This window comes from Anolis carolinensis, chromosome 4 (assembly GCF_035594765.1).
Source record: "Anolis carolinensis isolate JA03-04 chromosome 4, rAnoCar3.1.pri, whole genome shotgun sequence".
Lineage (NCBI taxonomy): Eukaryota > Metazoa > Chordata > Lepidosauria > Squamata > Dactyloidae > Anolis > Anolis carolinensis.
In genome coordinates, this window is record NC_085844.1 from 179224978 (window position 1) to 179239435 (window position 14458).

Here is a 14458-nt window from a genome sequence, read left to right on the forward strand (position 1 = left end):
CTGTGTTTGGATACCACTTTGCCTTAAGATAGAAGAACATAGCAAAGCTTTCTTGTTGTTACATTTTGCTTGGATTACACATTTGTAAATGAAAGGTGTGGGCTACAAGCTACGTGCAATCTCAGAGTGGTCCCAATGTGCCTCCCCACCCCCTATTCTTTTAAACCAAAAAGGCCATTATTAATTTTCTGGATTTTAAGCCAGGTACATTTTGCTACGCAATCGCAATATCAAAAGGGTTTTTTAAAACGAATGGATGATCCCACCCCCAAGTAACAACTGCTGTGCCCATAATCATTTTTGCCATCATGCAAAATAGACTGGGATCTAGTGCATTGAAGTGGTATAAGCATTGGGCTACAATTTTGGAGATTAGGGTTTGAAAATCCATTGGGTAATCTTGGCTAAATTATGAACTGCCAACCTCAGAAGAAGACAAAAATAACCCTCCTTTGAATAGATGTTGCCAAGAAAACAATGTGATAACCTCACAAAAATTTGACACAAGTCAGAAATAACTTAGAGGCACCCAACAACCAAGTAAAGCAGCAGTTTGTGGATGATGCTCCTATGAAAGGGTACTATGAAATAATTGTTACTTAATCCCATAATATTATATTTGAACTTCAACACCTAGGGAGAAGTCCTGGTGGTGAAATTTTCTTTTAACTTCTGTGACCAGAATAATGTGGCTAGCATTAGGTGCCCATGGTTTGGGAATTGGTGGATGGGGTTTGCTGCTGTTCAGGGCTGATTGACCAAATAGTAACTATTGTTTTTGTCATGTAGAATTTTTTTTAAAAAGTAACTGTGCAGTCTTATAAAATGAAATGAATTTGAATGAGATATGCTTCAGATTTGTGAAGATTATTCCTCTGTTTTCTCTGCTCTGGCCTTGAACATACTAGAAGCTTTTATTGAAAAAAGTTCTTCTCATTATGGAAAAGAGGTAGAAATTTGTTATTTGTAATGATAGGAACTTTATCAGGTTCCTGTAATTAAGTGGAATTGATTGTGTAAGTAATTTGTCCATGACATGGTTTTTCATTTATATATTCCTATAAATTCTTCACTATTTATTAACATCCTTAAAACACATAATAATTGTTACCCTGAGAATAACTAAGCTGAGATAGGCACACAGATGTGTGTGTGGATATAACAGATGACCTTATACCATTTGCACAGACATATGTGTCCACGTGACTTAGCTATTGTCTTTGACTTTTATCTAATCTTCATTGTACATGTCTTATTTTATCTTTTAGGCAAAGGCTGCCATCTAAAAATGTGTACTATTATCGTTGCCCTGATCACAGAAAGAACTATGTGATGTCATTTGCTTTCTGCTTTGATCGAGAGGATGACATATACCAGTTCGCTTACTGTTATCCATATACTTATACTCGACTTCAGCATTATCTAGATAACTTACAGAGGAGAAACATGGACTACTGCCGCAGAGAGCTCCTAGGACTTAGTGTGGTGAGTAAACATCTTATGAATGTTTGGCCTTAATTGGTGATTAGGTAGTACAACCAAATTCTTTGCTGATAGACCCAGGCATATCTTTGTTTTTGCTGCTATCAAGGAGATAGAAGAGATAGACAAAACTGCTACAAAATGTAGATTTGCTTCTACAAATATTAAATGAGAAATCTGCAGAAACTTCCAATACTGGCTTTACTAGTTGTCTCTTCATCCTCCATCCTTGCCCCTTCCATCTGTTCACCATAGTTTTGTCAAACCGCAATGTATGCCTTTGTAATGGAATGTAATTGTGTATGAGAACAAGTAAAATACTGTACTGAATTTTCCATTTCTACCTGCCATTATAAAACATATTTATTAATACACGTTGTTTGGCAGTGGCTCTGCCCAGTTTTACAAGGCTAACTGAGGCCCAGTTTTAAAAAAAGGGAATGAAAGAATTTATTTTTCTTAATACTTCACTAGTTCAGTTGCTGGTTTAAGAGAGCATGTGCCACAGTTCTATGCAATGGACTTTGGAGGTGTTTTCTCACATGATATTGAACTATCAGATTAAAGAAAGACTGTATATTGATGGATTTCTACACAGCTACCTTTAAAACCTGATACCAGGTTGGCATTAGGAAAGAGTCCACCATATATGGGAATGTAGATATTGCAATGTTGTTAAGCAAGAGAAATACTGGTATGATATTTTATTCCATAACCTCATGTATGTATTTCATTTAAGAACTTTTCAACCTAAAAGGTTCATCGATTAAAATATCTAGAAAAGTATTTGAATGTAGAACACTATGGCGGGGGGGGGGGGGGGGACGGGACATGAAGCAGTATTGATGTTGGTTAAGCATCTGTCTTAAAAGATATGACATTCTGATCACAGATACAGGTAATTGGTGATATTTCACTTATACGGAAGTACGCACACCATGCTGAAATAATGTGTGCATGTGCATGTGTGTGTATCTGTAAAAAAATTATGACAATGGAATTTTTGAAATCATAATATCAAAAATAGACTGAGTTATAATAAGATGCTTAGGTCTGACACAGCAAGTGTGGTAGACTGTGGAAATGTTTTGTTATTTTCCTGTCTTCTTGCTTTAGAAATGGATTTTTCCCCAATAGACATGGGGCTGAGAAGAAAAGTTTTATGAACTTAAATGGTGGACTGAAGAACTGGACTAATCTGATGGTTCTTCCGGTCTTGGCTGCTATTGTCTATGTTTCGTGTAATGCATGTATAATGTGAACTGCGGTATTTGCAATCAAAGGTATTAATTTTATCAACTATCCTATAGAGCAGGAGGCCCCAAACTAAGGCCCATGGGCCGGATGCGGCCCTCCAAGGTAATTTACCTGGCCCTCACCTTCAATTTTAGACTTAGGCTCGCTCAAAGTCTGAAATGACTTGAAGGCACACAACAACAACAACAATCCTAATTAACTTGACTATTTATTTATTTATTTATTTACATCACTTTTACCCCGCCTTTCTCTCCGAGGAGACTCAAAGCGGCTTACAGTAAATAGGCAAAAATTCAATGCCTAAAAACAATGTAAAAACAACAATTCATATAAAACAATCTACAAAACAACAGTTCATATAAAACAGATACCATTACAAAATAAAATCACATTATATAAAATTTTAAGAATGTCCAAGATTAAAATCCATTCATCCAGAATCCTCAAGTCTTCATACAGGTCATGTAAAGTCCATGTTCTCATTCATTAAAAGCTTGCGTGCACAACCATGTCTTTAAGGCTTTCCTGAAGCCTAGGAGAGTTGGTATCAGCTGTATGTTGCTGGGGAGGATGTTCCAAAGCCGAGGAGCCACCACCGAGAAGGCCCTGTCCCTCGTTCCCACCAGCCTTACCTGCGAGGCTGGTGGGACCGAGAGCAGGGCCTCCCCCGATGATCTAAGAGTTCTAGAAGGCTCATAGGGGGAGATACGTTCGGACAGGTAAGATGGGCCAGAACCATTTATCTCATTGGCCAGAAGCAAGCCCACACTTCCCATTGAAATCCTGGTTAAAATTGTTCTTATTTTTAAATACTGTTATTGTTCTTTCATTGTTTTGGGTTTTTTGCACTAAAAATAAGACATGTACAGTGTGCAAAATTACTCTTGGGTCATGAGTCATAGCAAATTCTATAATTTTGGCCCCAAAACTTTGCAATGTATACATGAAGTCAACTAAACATAAGTATATACAGTACTACATAGGGTGCAGAACTTCATTGTTCTTGATGTTTGTCAGGAAATTGAGAAATTGAGATTTACCATCTGTAATAAAAGATTCAGACTTATATATCTAGACTTATATATCTAGAGACTGGTGAGGTATTTATAATAGTGCATTAGCGGTTTTATCACATTTATGGATTTTTTTACTCTGAAAAGTTCCTCAATTAAATCCATAAATAGTTTGTGAAATTCTTTGAAAATTAAAAATGAAAGAACAATACAGAGCATGCAATTCCCATTAGATTGCTCAAATACACAGCACTTGCAGAACCAAATGGCACAGATTCCTATTGTCACTGTAAAGATAAACAGATCCAATTCTACTTTGTATGTTTTGGAGATATTCTTTAGAGAACTCTCACATTGTCAATGTGCCAAATGGTCTTGATAATACGCTTGATAGCATGGTAGAAATTCACTGGGTATTGTGTATTTACTGATATGATTATTTTGTCTGCTCTGGCTTTGGAAAATATTAGATATACATTTCTGGGCATACGTAAGAATAGCATTTTGATCCATTTAAGAAGCTAGTTTGAATCAAATAATTATGATAAAAGGCATGTTTTTTATAATTGGGAAAGAAAACTAAGTAGCTAGTATTTTATTGGTCACATGTTTTTAGCAGTTCTCATATGCTTTTATATTAACATAGCAAATGATAATATGCTGTGCTGGACTGCTGGGAAATCCTCTGGAGCCACTTTTCATGCTGTTTGTATATCACATAGAGGAGCACAGTGGGAAAATAATTTTGATTTTAGACCAAATTGTGCAGCCTCTAGCTGGCCCAGATTAGTACCTCAGTGGGAGACTGCAAAGCCATCACCACGTATTCCTTTCCCAAGAAGGCCCCTATTCTTGAAAAGAACTTGAAGGTACATGCACACATACAAAGGCAAGAGCTATTTTCATCATCAGCTAACTAAGATATACTTTTGAAGTCTTCTAATGAGCCCTTACAAGGTATTGAAATAATATTTGAAAAATGTTCAAATCAAATGTTAGGAAACACTTAGGAGAAGACTCCTAGATGCAGGAAATTATTAATATGAAAATCTCAATGACAGTCGGTGTGACTGATATTCTGTTAAAACATAGCCTGTTCTCCTTATACACTATGACTTTAATTATTTTAAAATTGATCTTTTTCAGCTATACTATGATATTTTGTCTGCCAAGTGATGAACTGAAAATATCAAGGGTTATTGGGGGCCACAAAAAGAGCAGATGGGCTGCATGTAACTCTCGGGCAGAGTATTACCCACTCCTGCAATAAATGAATTACAAAATAGTTTTCTGGTAGTAAAAACAGGAGGAAAAGACAGCCAACTGCAAGGAGTTATCTGGCACATCACTGAAATATCATCTACCTACAGTTAATTCTGCTGTAAAACAAAAATATGGAACTAAATGACCTTTTAAATCCTTCCAACTATGTGTCTTTCTGATTATACACTTATATACAGTAAGTGGCTTATTGCAAAAAACATATTCAACTTCTTACTCAAAGGAGCATGAACATAAATTGTTCTGTTCACTAAATTTGATATTGAAATGTAATACTTCTTTGACTTTAAGGTGTTCACTGTTGACTTCTGGGTTAGAATGGCTGTCTCCTCTCTTATTCCAAATCAACAAAAGAGAATGTAAAACAACTATATAAGACTAGGACGCAGAGAAGTGGTCAGGTAGTTAGGGTAGGGATGAGGAAGCCCTCCCAATATTGCTAGATTACAACTTTCTATGCCTGATTGGAACTGTAGTTTAACGCTATGTGAAGGGCCACACTTTGCCTAGCTGAGTATTACAGGAATGGAAGGTTTCGGTTGGATCTGTTTCATCTGAAATGACTGAATCAAATTTCCTAGTACCTTCTCCCTTCAACCTTTTCTCCAAATGTTGATGGGGCTTATGGTTTAGATACAGGGAAGTGTAAATTCCTGAAAATTAGGGGCAACTTCTCTGAGTCAGGCTTTGTACACTATAGGACGCAGACTCACCCCTTTTATTTTAACTTATTTCATTTATGTATTGAAAATATTTTGAATGGCTGTTCCGGGGGGGGGGGGGGGTATGGGGGGAGGGCGGGGGGGGGGTGTGATACATTTCTAAGGACTGTTTAAAATGTCATTTAAGGAATAGTTGCCTTTGGGAAATGTATACTGAAATAAGTTATGTATGACAAAAAATAGAATAAAATATTTTTTAAAAATAAAAAAAAATAAAAAAATTGCTATGTCAAAGGAAAAAAATTAACTTATTTCATTTATGATAGTTGTGTAGAAACTGGGTTGCTATAAGTAGAAACTGTTCAACTCAGTACTTGATCTACATAGGGAATTCTACTGCTCTATAACACTATAAGACTTGATATTTTCCAGTTAACATTTAGAGACAGACTAAATTATTAATTCCAATATCTTTTCATGTTCCCAAGAGACAAGACTTCACAATGTTAGGTGTGATCAAAGGTGCAACTAAACACGCAAAAAATACTTCATGTCCATTTGAGATGGTTTTTTCATGGCAAGTGACCACAGAATCAAGTCCTTGCAGTAAATAGTACTTTCTGCTGTATAAGTAATTATTGCTGCCCTAATCGGGAGATAATGAGACTACATGCAAGATGCTGGGTTCCAAACTGGACCACTTTATTTGATTCTACCCCACATGTTGTTTCCTCCTGAGAATGCAACATAGAGTGGAAGGTCAGGTGTATGTGTGGAGTAACCTACTGTGGGAGCAGCTGCAGCAGGTAGTCTTCCCCTGAGACCTTCACTGAGCTTTCTCTGGACAACATGCCTGGGCCCCAGGGAGACCCTAAACTCTAGGTTACACCACAGACAGCCCACACCTAGAAGACCCATCCCCAAGTCATTGGATTTAAAGTTCAGGATAAGCTTTCAAGCAAGCCTCTTTCCCCACTCCCTGGACACAGGACCAAGAGAGGGACTGCCAGAATCCTTCCTTTCGCCAAAAGGGTTACCATAGCTTTTCACTGACTTCCAAAATCTCCCCTTACTACCAGCCAAGGGATTGCCTACTTAAAGCACCATCCTGGCCAATTGTTCATTTCCTTAATCCGCAATGTGGGATTGGGAAAAAATATGGAATGGGAAGAAAATTCCTACCTAGCCACATAGCAACCAAAAAATATTTCAGACTGTGTCAGAGGCTGGGTTTGGTGATGATGAAAGAGGAGGAGAAAGAGCAGCAGGATATTAAACCATAGAACACACAAACCTGTGCTTTTTGCCATGGTGTTGGGGCCATTTCTGGTCAGTTAGCTGGCTTCTAATTCCCCTGAACACAGCAAATGTAAACTCCGCCCCCCATGGTCAGTATTATTTTGTTACCACAAATATCTGGAATATGCACCATGAATCTCAGTGGTCCCCAAAATCAAAGCAATTGATTTTGTCAATCTAACATTCGCAAAAGCTTGGATTATTTTGTATATGAAAATCACAAGCAATGTTAGGAACTATTTTATATTCTCCTGTGCTGGCTGTATCGTAGCAGAAAGAGGATATGTCAGAAACAACCCAGTTATATTTGTGATTCGGATGTTTGCAGTGGATTATAGAATGTGATTTAGTCCTGGTGGTGGTGAGATTGTTAGCCATGCTCAGAAAGTCTCATTGAAATATGAGGTGAAGTTGAGCTCTTCTGGTTTGGAGATTGGGGATGATTATGACTTCTGTTTATGTCTCGAAGTCTGTTAAAATGGGAAAAAACCCATGAGGTGAAAGAGAAGTCTTATTGGCTCCTACTGTTTTAAAAATAAATACTTTACCAAACCTAGACTCCACCTACGCATACCCGAACAGTTGCTGTTTTTCGACACCTAAAACCCTTGTTATTTGTAAGAAAACGATAATTCCCAAGATTTTAGCTGGTGATCAGGAAAAAATTGACTGTAAGGCAAGAAAACATTTAACAAAGAAAATTATCATGAAGGGGATTTTCATATAGCAAATTTCTCATTTAAAGTGTTTTAATGTTTTACTCATTTCATTCTCAACTTCTCCTTTAGCAATGTGGTCAGGAAAATATTAGTTGCTTGCAATATTTTAAAAATTTGCTTTATAGCTTAAAATAATTTGTGACGTGACCTCAATTTTCTGTATATAAGTAGATTATACTAGTGCCTTAATATATGCAATGCAGTTTTAAAAGGAAATCTTTCTTTTTAAAGCTACAGTTTCATATAGCAGACACTTATAGTCCATGTGTTGTTGAAGGCTTTCATGGCCGGAATCACAGGGTTGTTGTATGTCTTTCGGGCTGTGTGGCCATGTTCCAGAAGTATTCTCTCCTGACGTTTCGCCCACATCTATGGCAGGCATCCTCAGAGGTTGTGAGGATGCCTGCCATAGATGCCTCTGAGGATGTCTGCCATAGATGTGGGCGAAACGTCAGGAGAGAATACTTCTGGAACATGGCCACACAGCCCGAAAGACATACAACCACCATTTATAGTCCACTCGTTTGCATGTCCGCACAGTATCAAGATCCACACCTGATTTTTTAATAGTCTAGGTCAGTGGTAGCGAACCTATGGCATGTGTGCCAGAAGGGGCACGTAGCACCCTCTCTCCTGGCACACGCGCTGCCGCCTGCCTCCTGCGCACCCGCTTGCTGTCCTGCTCACTCACCACCCTGCCTATCTTCTCGCCGGCTCGCTCGCCTGTCTGCCCCTGCCTGCTCACCATCTCATCCCCACTTACCGCCATCCTGCTTGCCACCATCCCATTTGCCGCTCACTTGCTTGCCATGCTACTCACCGCCTGCTTGCTCGCCATCCCATCCCCACTTGCTTGCCTGAATCCCCACTCACTAACCAACCTCCACCCCTGCCGCCATCCAAGTGCCCCCCGGTTTGGATACTCCTTATCTAAAATATTCACCATCATTCGTTTAGGTTACAATTGTACAAACCTTAGAGTATATAATACACACACACACACACACATATATATATATAGAGAGAGAGAAATGAGTTTTTCATTTGATTTTTACAAAGTATCTCATAAACATTCATGAATTAAGGACTAAAGTAGATGTGACATTCATTCAATTTCTAGAATTAGCAAGAATGTTTTTAAAATGTAAAGTAGCAGTTGTGAGACCCTAAAGCCTTGGTTCCCAGTGTGGGGCACACATCCCACAGGAAGGCAAGTTAACATGAGTTAACTAGCAAGAGCATGATTACTTCCTCAGTACTTCAACTGTCCTTTTGTTCTTTTATTTTTCTCTTTTATGGATGCCATGTTCTTGGAAGTTTGTTTAGATTAAGATTATTATTATTATTATTATTATTATTATTATTATTAACTTCATTTTTATCCCGCTCTTCTCACCCCGCAGGGGACTCAGAGCAGCTCACAACATACATTTAGGCAAAAATTCAATGCCTCATTATACAAAGCAAATAAAACATAACAAAATCAATATAAACAATCAACATATAAATACAATTAAAAACCATTCACTTTAAGATATTAAAACAGCATCTAGATACACCCTACTAGCCCCTAGCACTAGCATTAGCACTAGCCCCCCCCCCCAACTAGGCCCGCCCGCCCCCCCCCCTCTAGCCATGATCTTAAGGTCTTCTTTAAGGCTCCCTTGGATGGTGTTGGGTGACTGGGCCTGCACCAGCATCCTCCTTTTATGTCCCAGCCTCTGGAGGCAGCAGGTGTTTCTGCTGGGCCTTGCTTCAGCCAGGCAGTCAGGGCCTGAGTCTGCAAGGAGCCAGGCACCAGGAGCAGAGGTCAAAGGCAGCCTGTAGCAGACAAACACTGCCCTTTCCTCCAACCACCCTGTTGCTGATGTTCTTTGGCTCCCTTGGATGGTGCTGGGTCCTTTTAGGCATCCTGCATATGAATAGGAGTTCACTTTTTGAATAATAAGAATAAGAGGGGGCATCATGATTTTAGAGATGCTTAGGTGAGGAATGGCTCAAAAAAAGGTTGGGAACCACTGCTCTGAAGTCATTCAGACCATGGTCATAGAGATAGGATGGATGTGGTGGGAGGTTGTCAATTTCATTCTGCCATGACTCCAGCTAAAATACTGGTAATACTAATTGGTGCCAGTGGTTTTAAACCCTTTTCTATGATTGCTATTAAAAATTGGCAGTAATGTACTGGGAGCAGGGCTGTAGCCAAGGGGGGGGGGGAGTAGTGTTTAACCCCCCCCCCCTGAAAATTGTAAGGTTTTTATTCTTAAAAAAGCAAACCCTGATTTACTCATGAATTTTAACTGATTAATCAAATCCCATGAGTGTCTACTGAAATGTATCTGTCTTGAGTGTCCACTGAAGTTTATCAATGGAGCCTGATTTCTAAATTACTTGGGTTATGGGCAAACACTTCGTAATTTGCTAAAAAAGTTTCACCCCCCCCCCCCATTTTTTTTCTGGCTATGTCCCTGACTGGGAGCATGGTATTTAATTTTAGGAAGCTCCTGCACATCTGCTATGAAGTCTGGGCATCCAGTTGCTCAGTACTAGGATATGGATTGTTTTGAATTTGGAGATGAGCTTGGAGACTGTTCCATTCAATTTATGCTCCCACAAGGAATTATTATCTCAAAATATTCATATTCTTGGGCAGGGAATTATAAACATTGATGACATTACTGGAAGAAAATGTGTTCAATTCCATTTCAATGTGAAGTACTAACTACAGCAGTACTATAGAAGCAATATGAGAAGAATTGGTATATATATTGCTAACAATGAACTGATTTTTAAGCTGAGTAGAAAGACTGAGACAAGAGAGATTTAGGAATATAAGGGTTCACACAGAGCATTAATCCTGTGCAGAGAACATTAATCCTCCTGATGTTAATGTATTATTTTAAAAATGGCAGTAATGTAGATGAATTTTAAGGTTTGTTTAGAATTAAAATGTAAAATTTTCAGTTATCTTTATATAATGACATGTAGCCAGCATACTGGACTGCTAATACACTGGAAGAACTTGTTAAGCGGCATGAAACCAATACAACACACTTTACCCCTACTTTCTAGTTTATGGACGAAGGGAGGCATTTTTGCTGTCTTTTTTATTCCAATAGGCTTTTAAAACAGGAAGTGCTGTTGTTTTGAACTGATTTGTTTTAATAGATTTTTAAACTCAAAAAGCAAGAAATATCAGAGAAAGGACTAATTGGGTAAATATACAATGGATTAATAGGTAAGGAAATAGGGCTGAAGTTGTTAGAAAAGATATGGGAAGGAGATCTAGGGCCAATGACAGATCTTGATTGGAAAAGAATCTAAAGTGGAGAGTGGTTAAAAATCTGTCAATAAAATTAAAAGAAAATGTGTATAAAGTCATATGGAGATAGTATAGCACATCAATTAAATTGCATCAGATGGATAAGAAGCAAAGTAACTATTGCTGGGAATGTGGTATGGACAAAGGGATGTATTTTCATTTATAGTGGAAATGCCCCCTGCTGAAGACTCTCTGGAACAATATATTTAAGGAAATAGGTAACATTATAGATCTAAACATCACCCTGGATACTAAGTTGGCATTACAAATGGATGCCACACAGCTGAAGATCAGAATTTGACTCATATTGGTCGGCTTACATTAAATATATTTTAGAGAGTGATAAAAGAAAACTATACAACCCTGTTGGTCAGGAATTTTGGATATGACATTTGTTTAGTGGTTGACTCATAAATGTATGGCGGGGAAACCATATTTGTTCAGGCCTAGGTGATGATAATAATGTTCATTATTTTGTATTATTTTCACTGTATATTGTTAATTACTTAATTAACAATGAATTTTAAAAAGTTTAAACCATGGAAAAACAATTTATATGTCTAAATATAGGTGAGATCAATCATGATTCAAAGCCATAGTAAATAGCTGTGAAAGCAGTGCTGAGCAGATATCTGAAGTCCTCTTCCTAGATACTCCATAACTTAGGTGCCACAGCAGGGAAGGCTATCTCACCATAATAATATTGATACTGTGTTCTTCCATATGTATATTCCTCACATGTGCATTTATACTTTCTCTAAATGGTTCAGAGTTCAGTCCTTCCTGAGGTCTCCCCATGTTATCTGCCTAAGGCTAGCTTGCCTTAGAATGCACTTGGGTTTTTTGAGTGTGCCTCTTCCTTCCATGCTTCTTTCCTTCATATTTTAAAGGAAATTCAAATAAAAACAAATTGTGTGTGTATGGCTGTCCTCTCAATATTACCTTTGTGAAAGAGGAAGGATCACTGTATCTCTTGAGTTAACCTGAAAATGGTACATTTGAGCATGCACATTTCTTCCTTGGACTGTGCTTTTTTTTTTTTTTTGCACTAATATGATGAATGGCCCTGGCAGTCAGGGATACTCTCAGAAATGTAATGTGTACCTGATAGTCATGCAGACTCATGCCAGACTGTTCCGACTTGAAATATCCATTACTGTGTTGGTAAGGTAGAATGGATTGCAAGTTGGCATTTAATCAGCTTTGTGTCTCAGCAATCCAAGTCTAGCACTCTCTTCAGTGCATTGCATTGGCTCATTTCCATTGAAGTGACACTTAAAAAGATGTATTTTAAAGTTCAAGCAAGTGAACAAAGAACAGGAGGTACACAAATACTGCAGTTAAATATATATATATATATCCATTTGTATCAACAAGTATGTGTAGGGCTTCTGTCAAAATAGTATCCAACAGAGAAGAACATTCATCTTTCCCCCTTTTGCAATGTCAAGATTCCTGAATGCTCAAGTGACTGCATAAGTACTAAATATTTAATGCCTGGAGTTACATTAAGTGAGTCTTTGATCTAAAACTTCTTAAAAATATCTTAAAAGCACTTCAAAAACTAGTTAGTATTTCATTACAGTCACTTAAAATAGAGTTATTTTATCAAAACATCCTGTCAGGAAGCAGAGAGCTGTGATTAATAACTCACAACCTTTTGGCCAGAGTGCCACCTAATGATAATCCTTAGTGACTCAATAGGTCAAGCACCTTGACTGGGGCGGGCGGGGGGGGGGGGGGCAGCAGAGGTTTTGTGTAATATAAGTATGTGTTGGATTTCTGTCTACCCAATATTTTTCTGGAAATGGGTACTTCAATACCTTACAGATCTATGGTATTTTGATTTAGTTTGTTTCAAAGCAATTTGTGCAATCAGTGCTGTTATTAGTAATTCACTAAAACAAGATTTAGGGTTTTTAAATTGCAACCCTGATTATACTGAATTGCTTTAAGGTAAAAGTTTTCCCCTAACGTTAAATCCAGTCGTGACCGACTGTGGGAGTTGGTGCTCATTTCCATTTCTAAGCCGAAGAGCCGGCATTGTCCGTAGACAACTCCAAGGTCATGTGGCCGGCATGACTGCATGGAGCACCGTTACCTTCCCGCCGGAGCGGTACCTATTGATCTATTCACGTTTGCATGTTTTCGAACTGCTAGGTTGGCAGGAGCTGGGGCTAACAGCGGGCGCTCATTCCGCTCCCGGGATTTGAACCTGGCACCTTTTGGTCCGCAAGTTCAGCAGCTCAGCGCTTTAATGCACTGTGCCACCAGGGGCTTTACATTAACTAATTTTTAAAATAATATTTCAAATTTTGGCATGTTCTCTAGAGAGGGCAATAAATTGTTCAGATATAATGCATATATGTTGTTTCATCTGTACTCATGACTTGGTTTGTTGTAGCCTGGGCCCATCCACATGACAGAATTCTAGTTGTATTATTCTACTTTAACTGCCATTGGTTCCACTCTGTGGAATATTGGGATTGGCAGTTTAGGGGGAATTCTTAGGCAGAACATTTCAATACTTCACTGAACTACAAACCCAGGATTCCATTGGATGGGACCATGACAGTTAAAGTGGAGTATGACTCTATGACTGTGTTGTGTGAATTGGGCTCTGTTCTTAGGATCTTCTCAATTCTCTTCAAATGAGTGAACTTGTTATCATTTTGATTCTTGAATTGTATTTTTGGCTGTTGTTCAACATTTTCTGACTCAGTGTAGAAGTTACAAATTTTGAGAGTCACTAACTGATCAGCAGGAAAGGATGAACGTATTCTAGCCTAAAAGCATGTGCTGAATCACAGATTCTTCACCCATATTTTAAACTATTTCCTTACTTGGGAAAGAGCCCTCCCATTTCTTTACGACACTGGAATATACATGCACAATAATATTATTTACTACCGTTTCCCCATCTGTATTTCCTTAAGAGATCAAGGCCACATATTAGATGCTTTAATAGCTTCCCACAACAACCCTGTAAACTAAATTTATAATTATGCTGATAGAGGCATTCACACATACAGTAAGACTTAAAGAGGTGTGGGCGATATATGAGAGCAAATGTGTAAACCTAACTCTTAAGATCTCCACTTCCTGATTCCTCATTTAAGTTTTTTTTTTTTGGAACTGCTAATTGCTTATCTGAAAGCCCTAGTCATTTTTTGGACAGATATTTTGTAGGCATTCAGTTCTACATATTTTATTTTATTCTAATAGTTCTATTTCAACTTTGTGCCTAAAGACTGGCCTTCGAAATAGTTAACAACATGCAAAGATTAATATACAGTGAAGATACAGATTTTTTTTTAAACGAAGAAGGGAGTACAAAGAAGGTATATTGCTTCAACTGCACATCTAGGAGAGTAATGACTCCATGGGACGGGATGATCTAATATAAGTTTACCCCTTCTGGTA

At 38.1% G+C, this 14458-nt stretch overlaps 1 protein-coding gene across 2 annotated transcripts in view; it reads left to right on the forward strand.

Annotated features, from left to right (window-relative positions):
- The window catches only part of bend5 (BEN domain containing 5), a 1240673-nt gene that overhangs the window by 501017 nt on the left and 725198 nt on the right, over positions 1-14458 (forward strand). For both annotated transcript variants that reach the window (XM_062979625.1, XM_062979624.1), the window contains exon 5: positions 1269-1485. In XM_062979625.1, coding sequence (XP_062835695.1) covers positions 1269-1485 — 217 coding nt within the window. The remainder of the gene's footprint in view (positions 1-1268; positions 1486-14458) is intronic.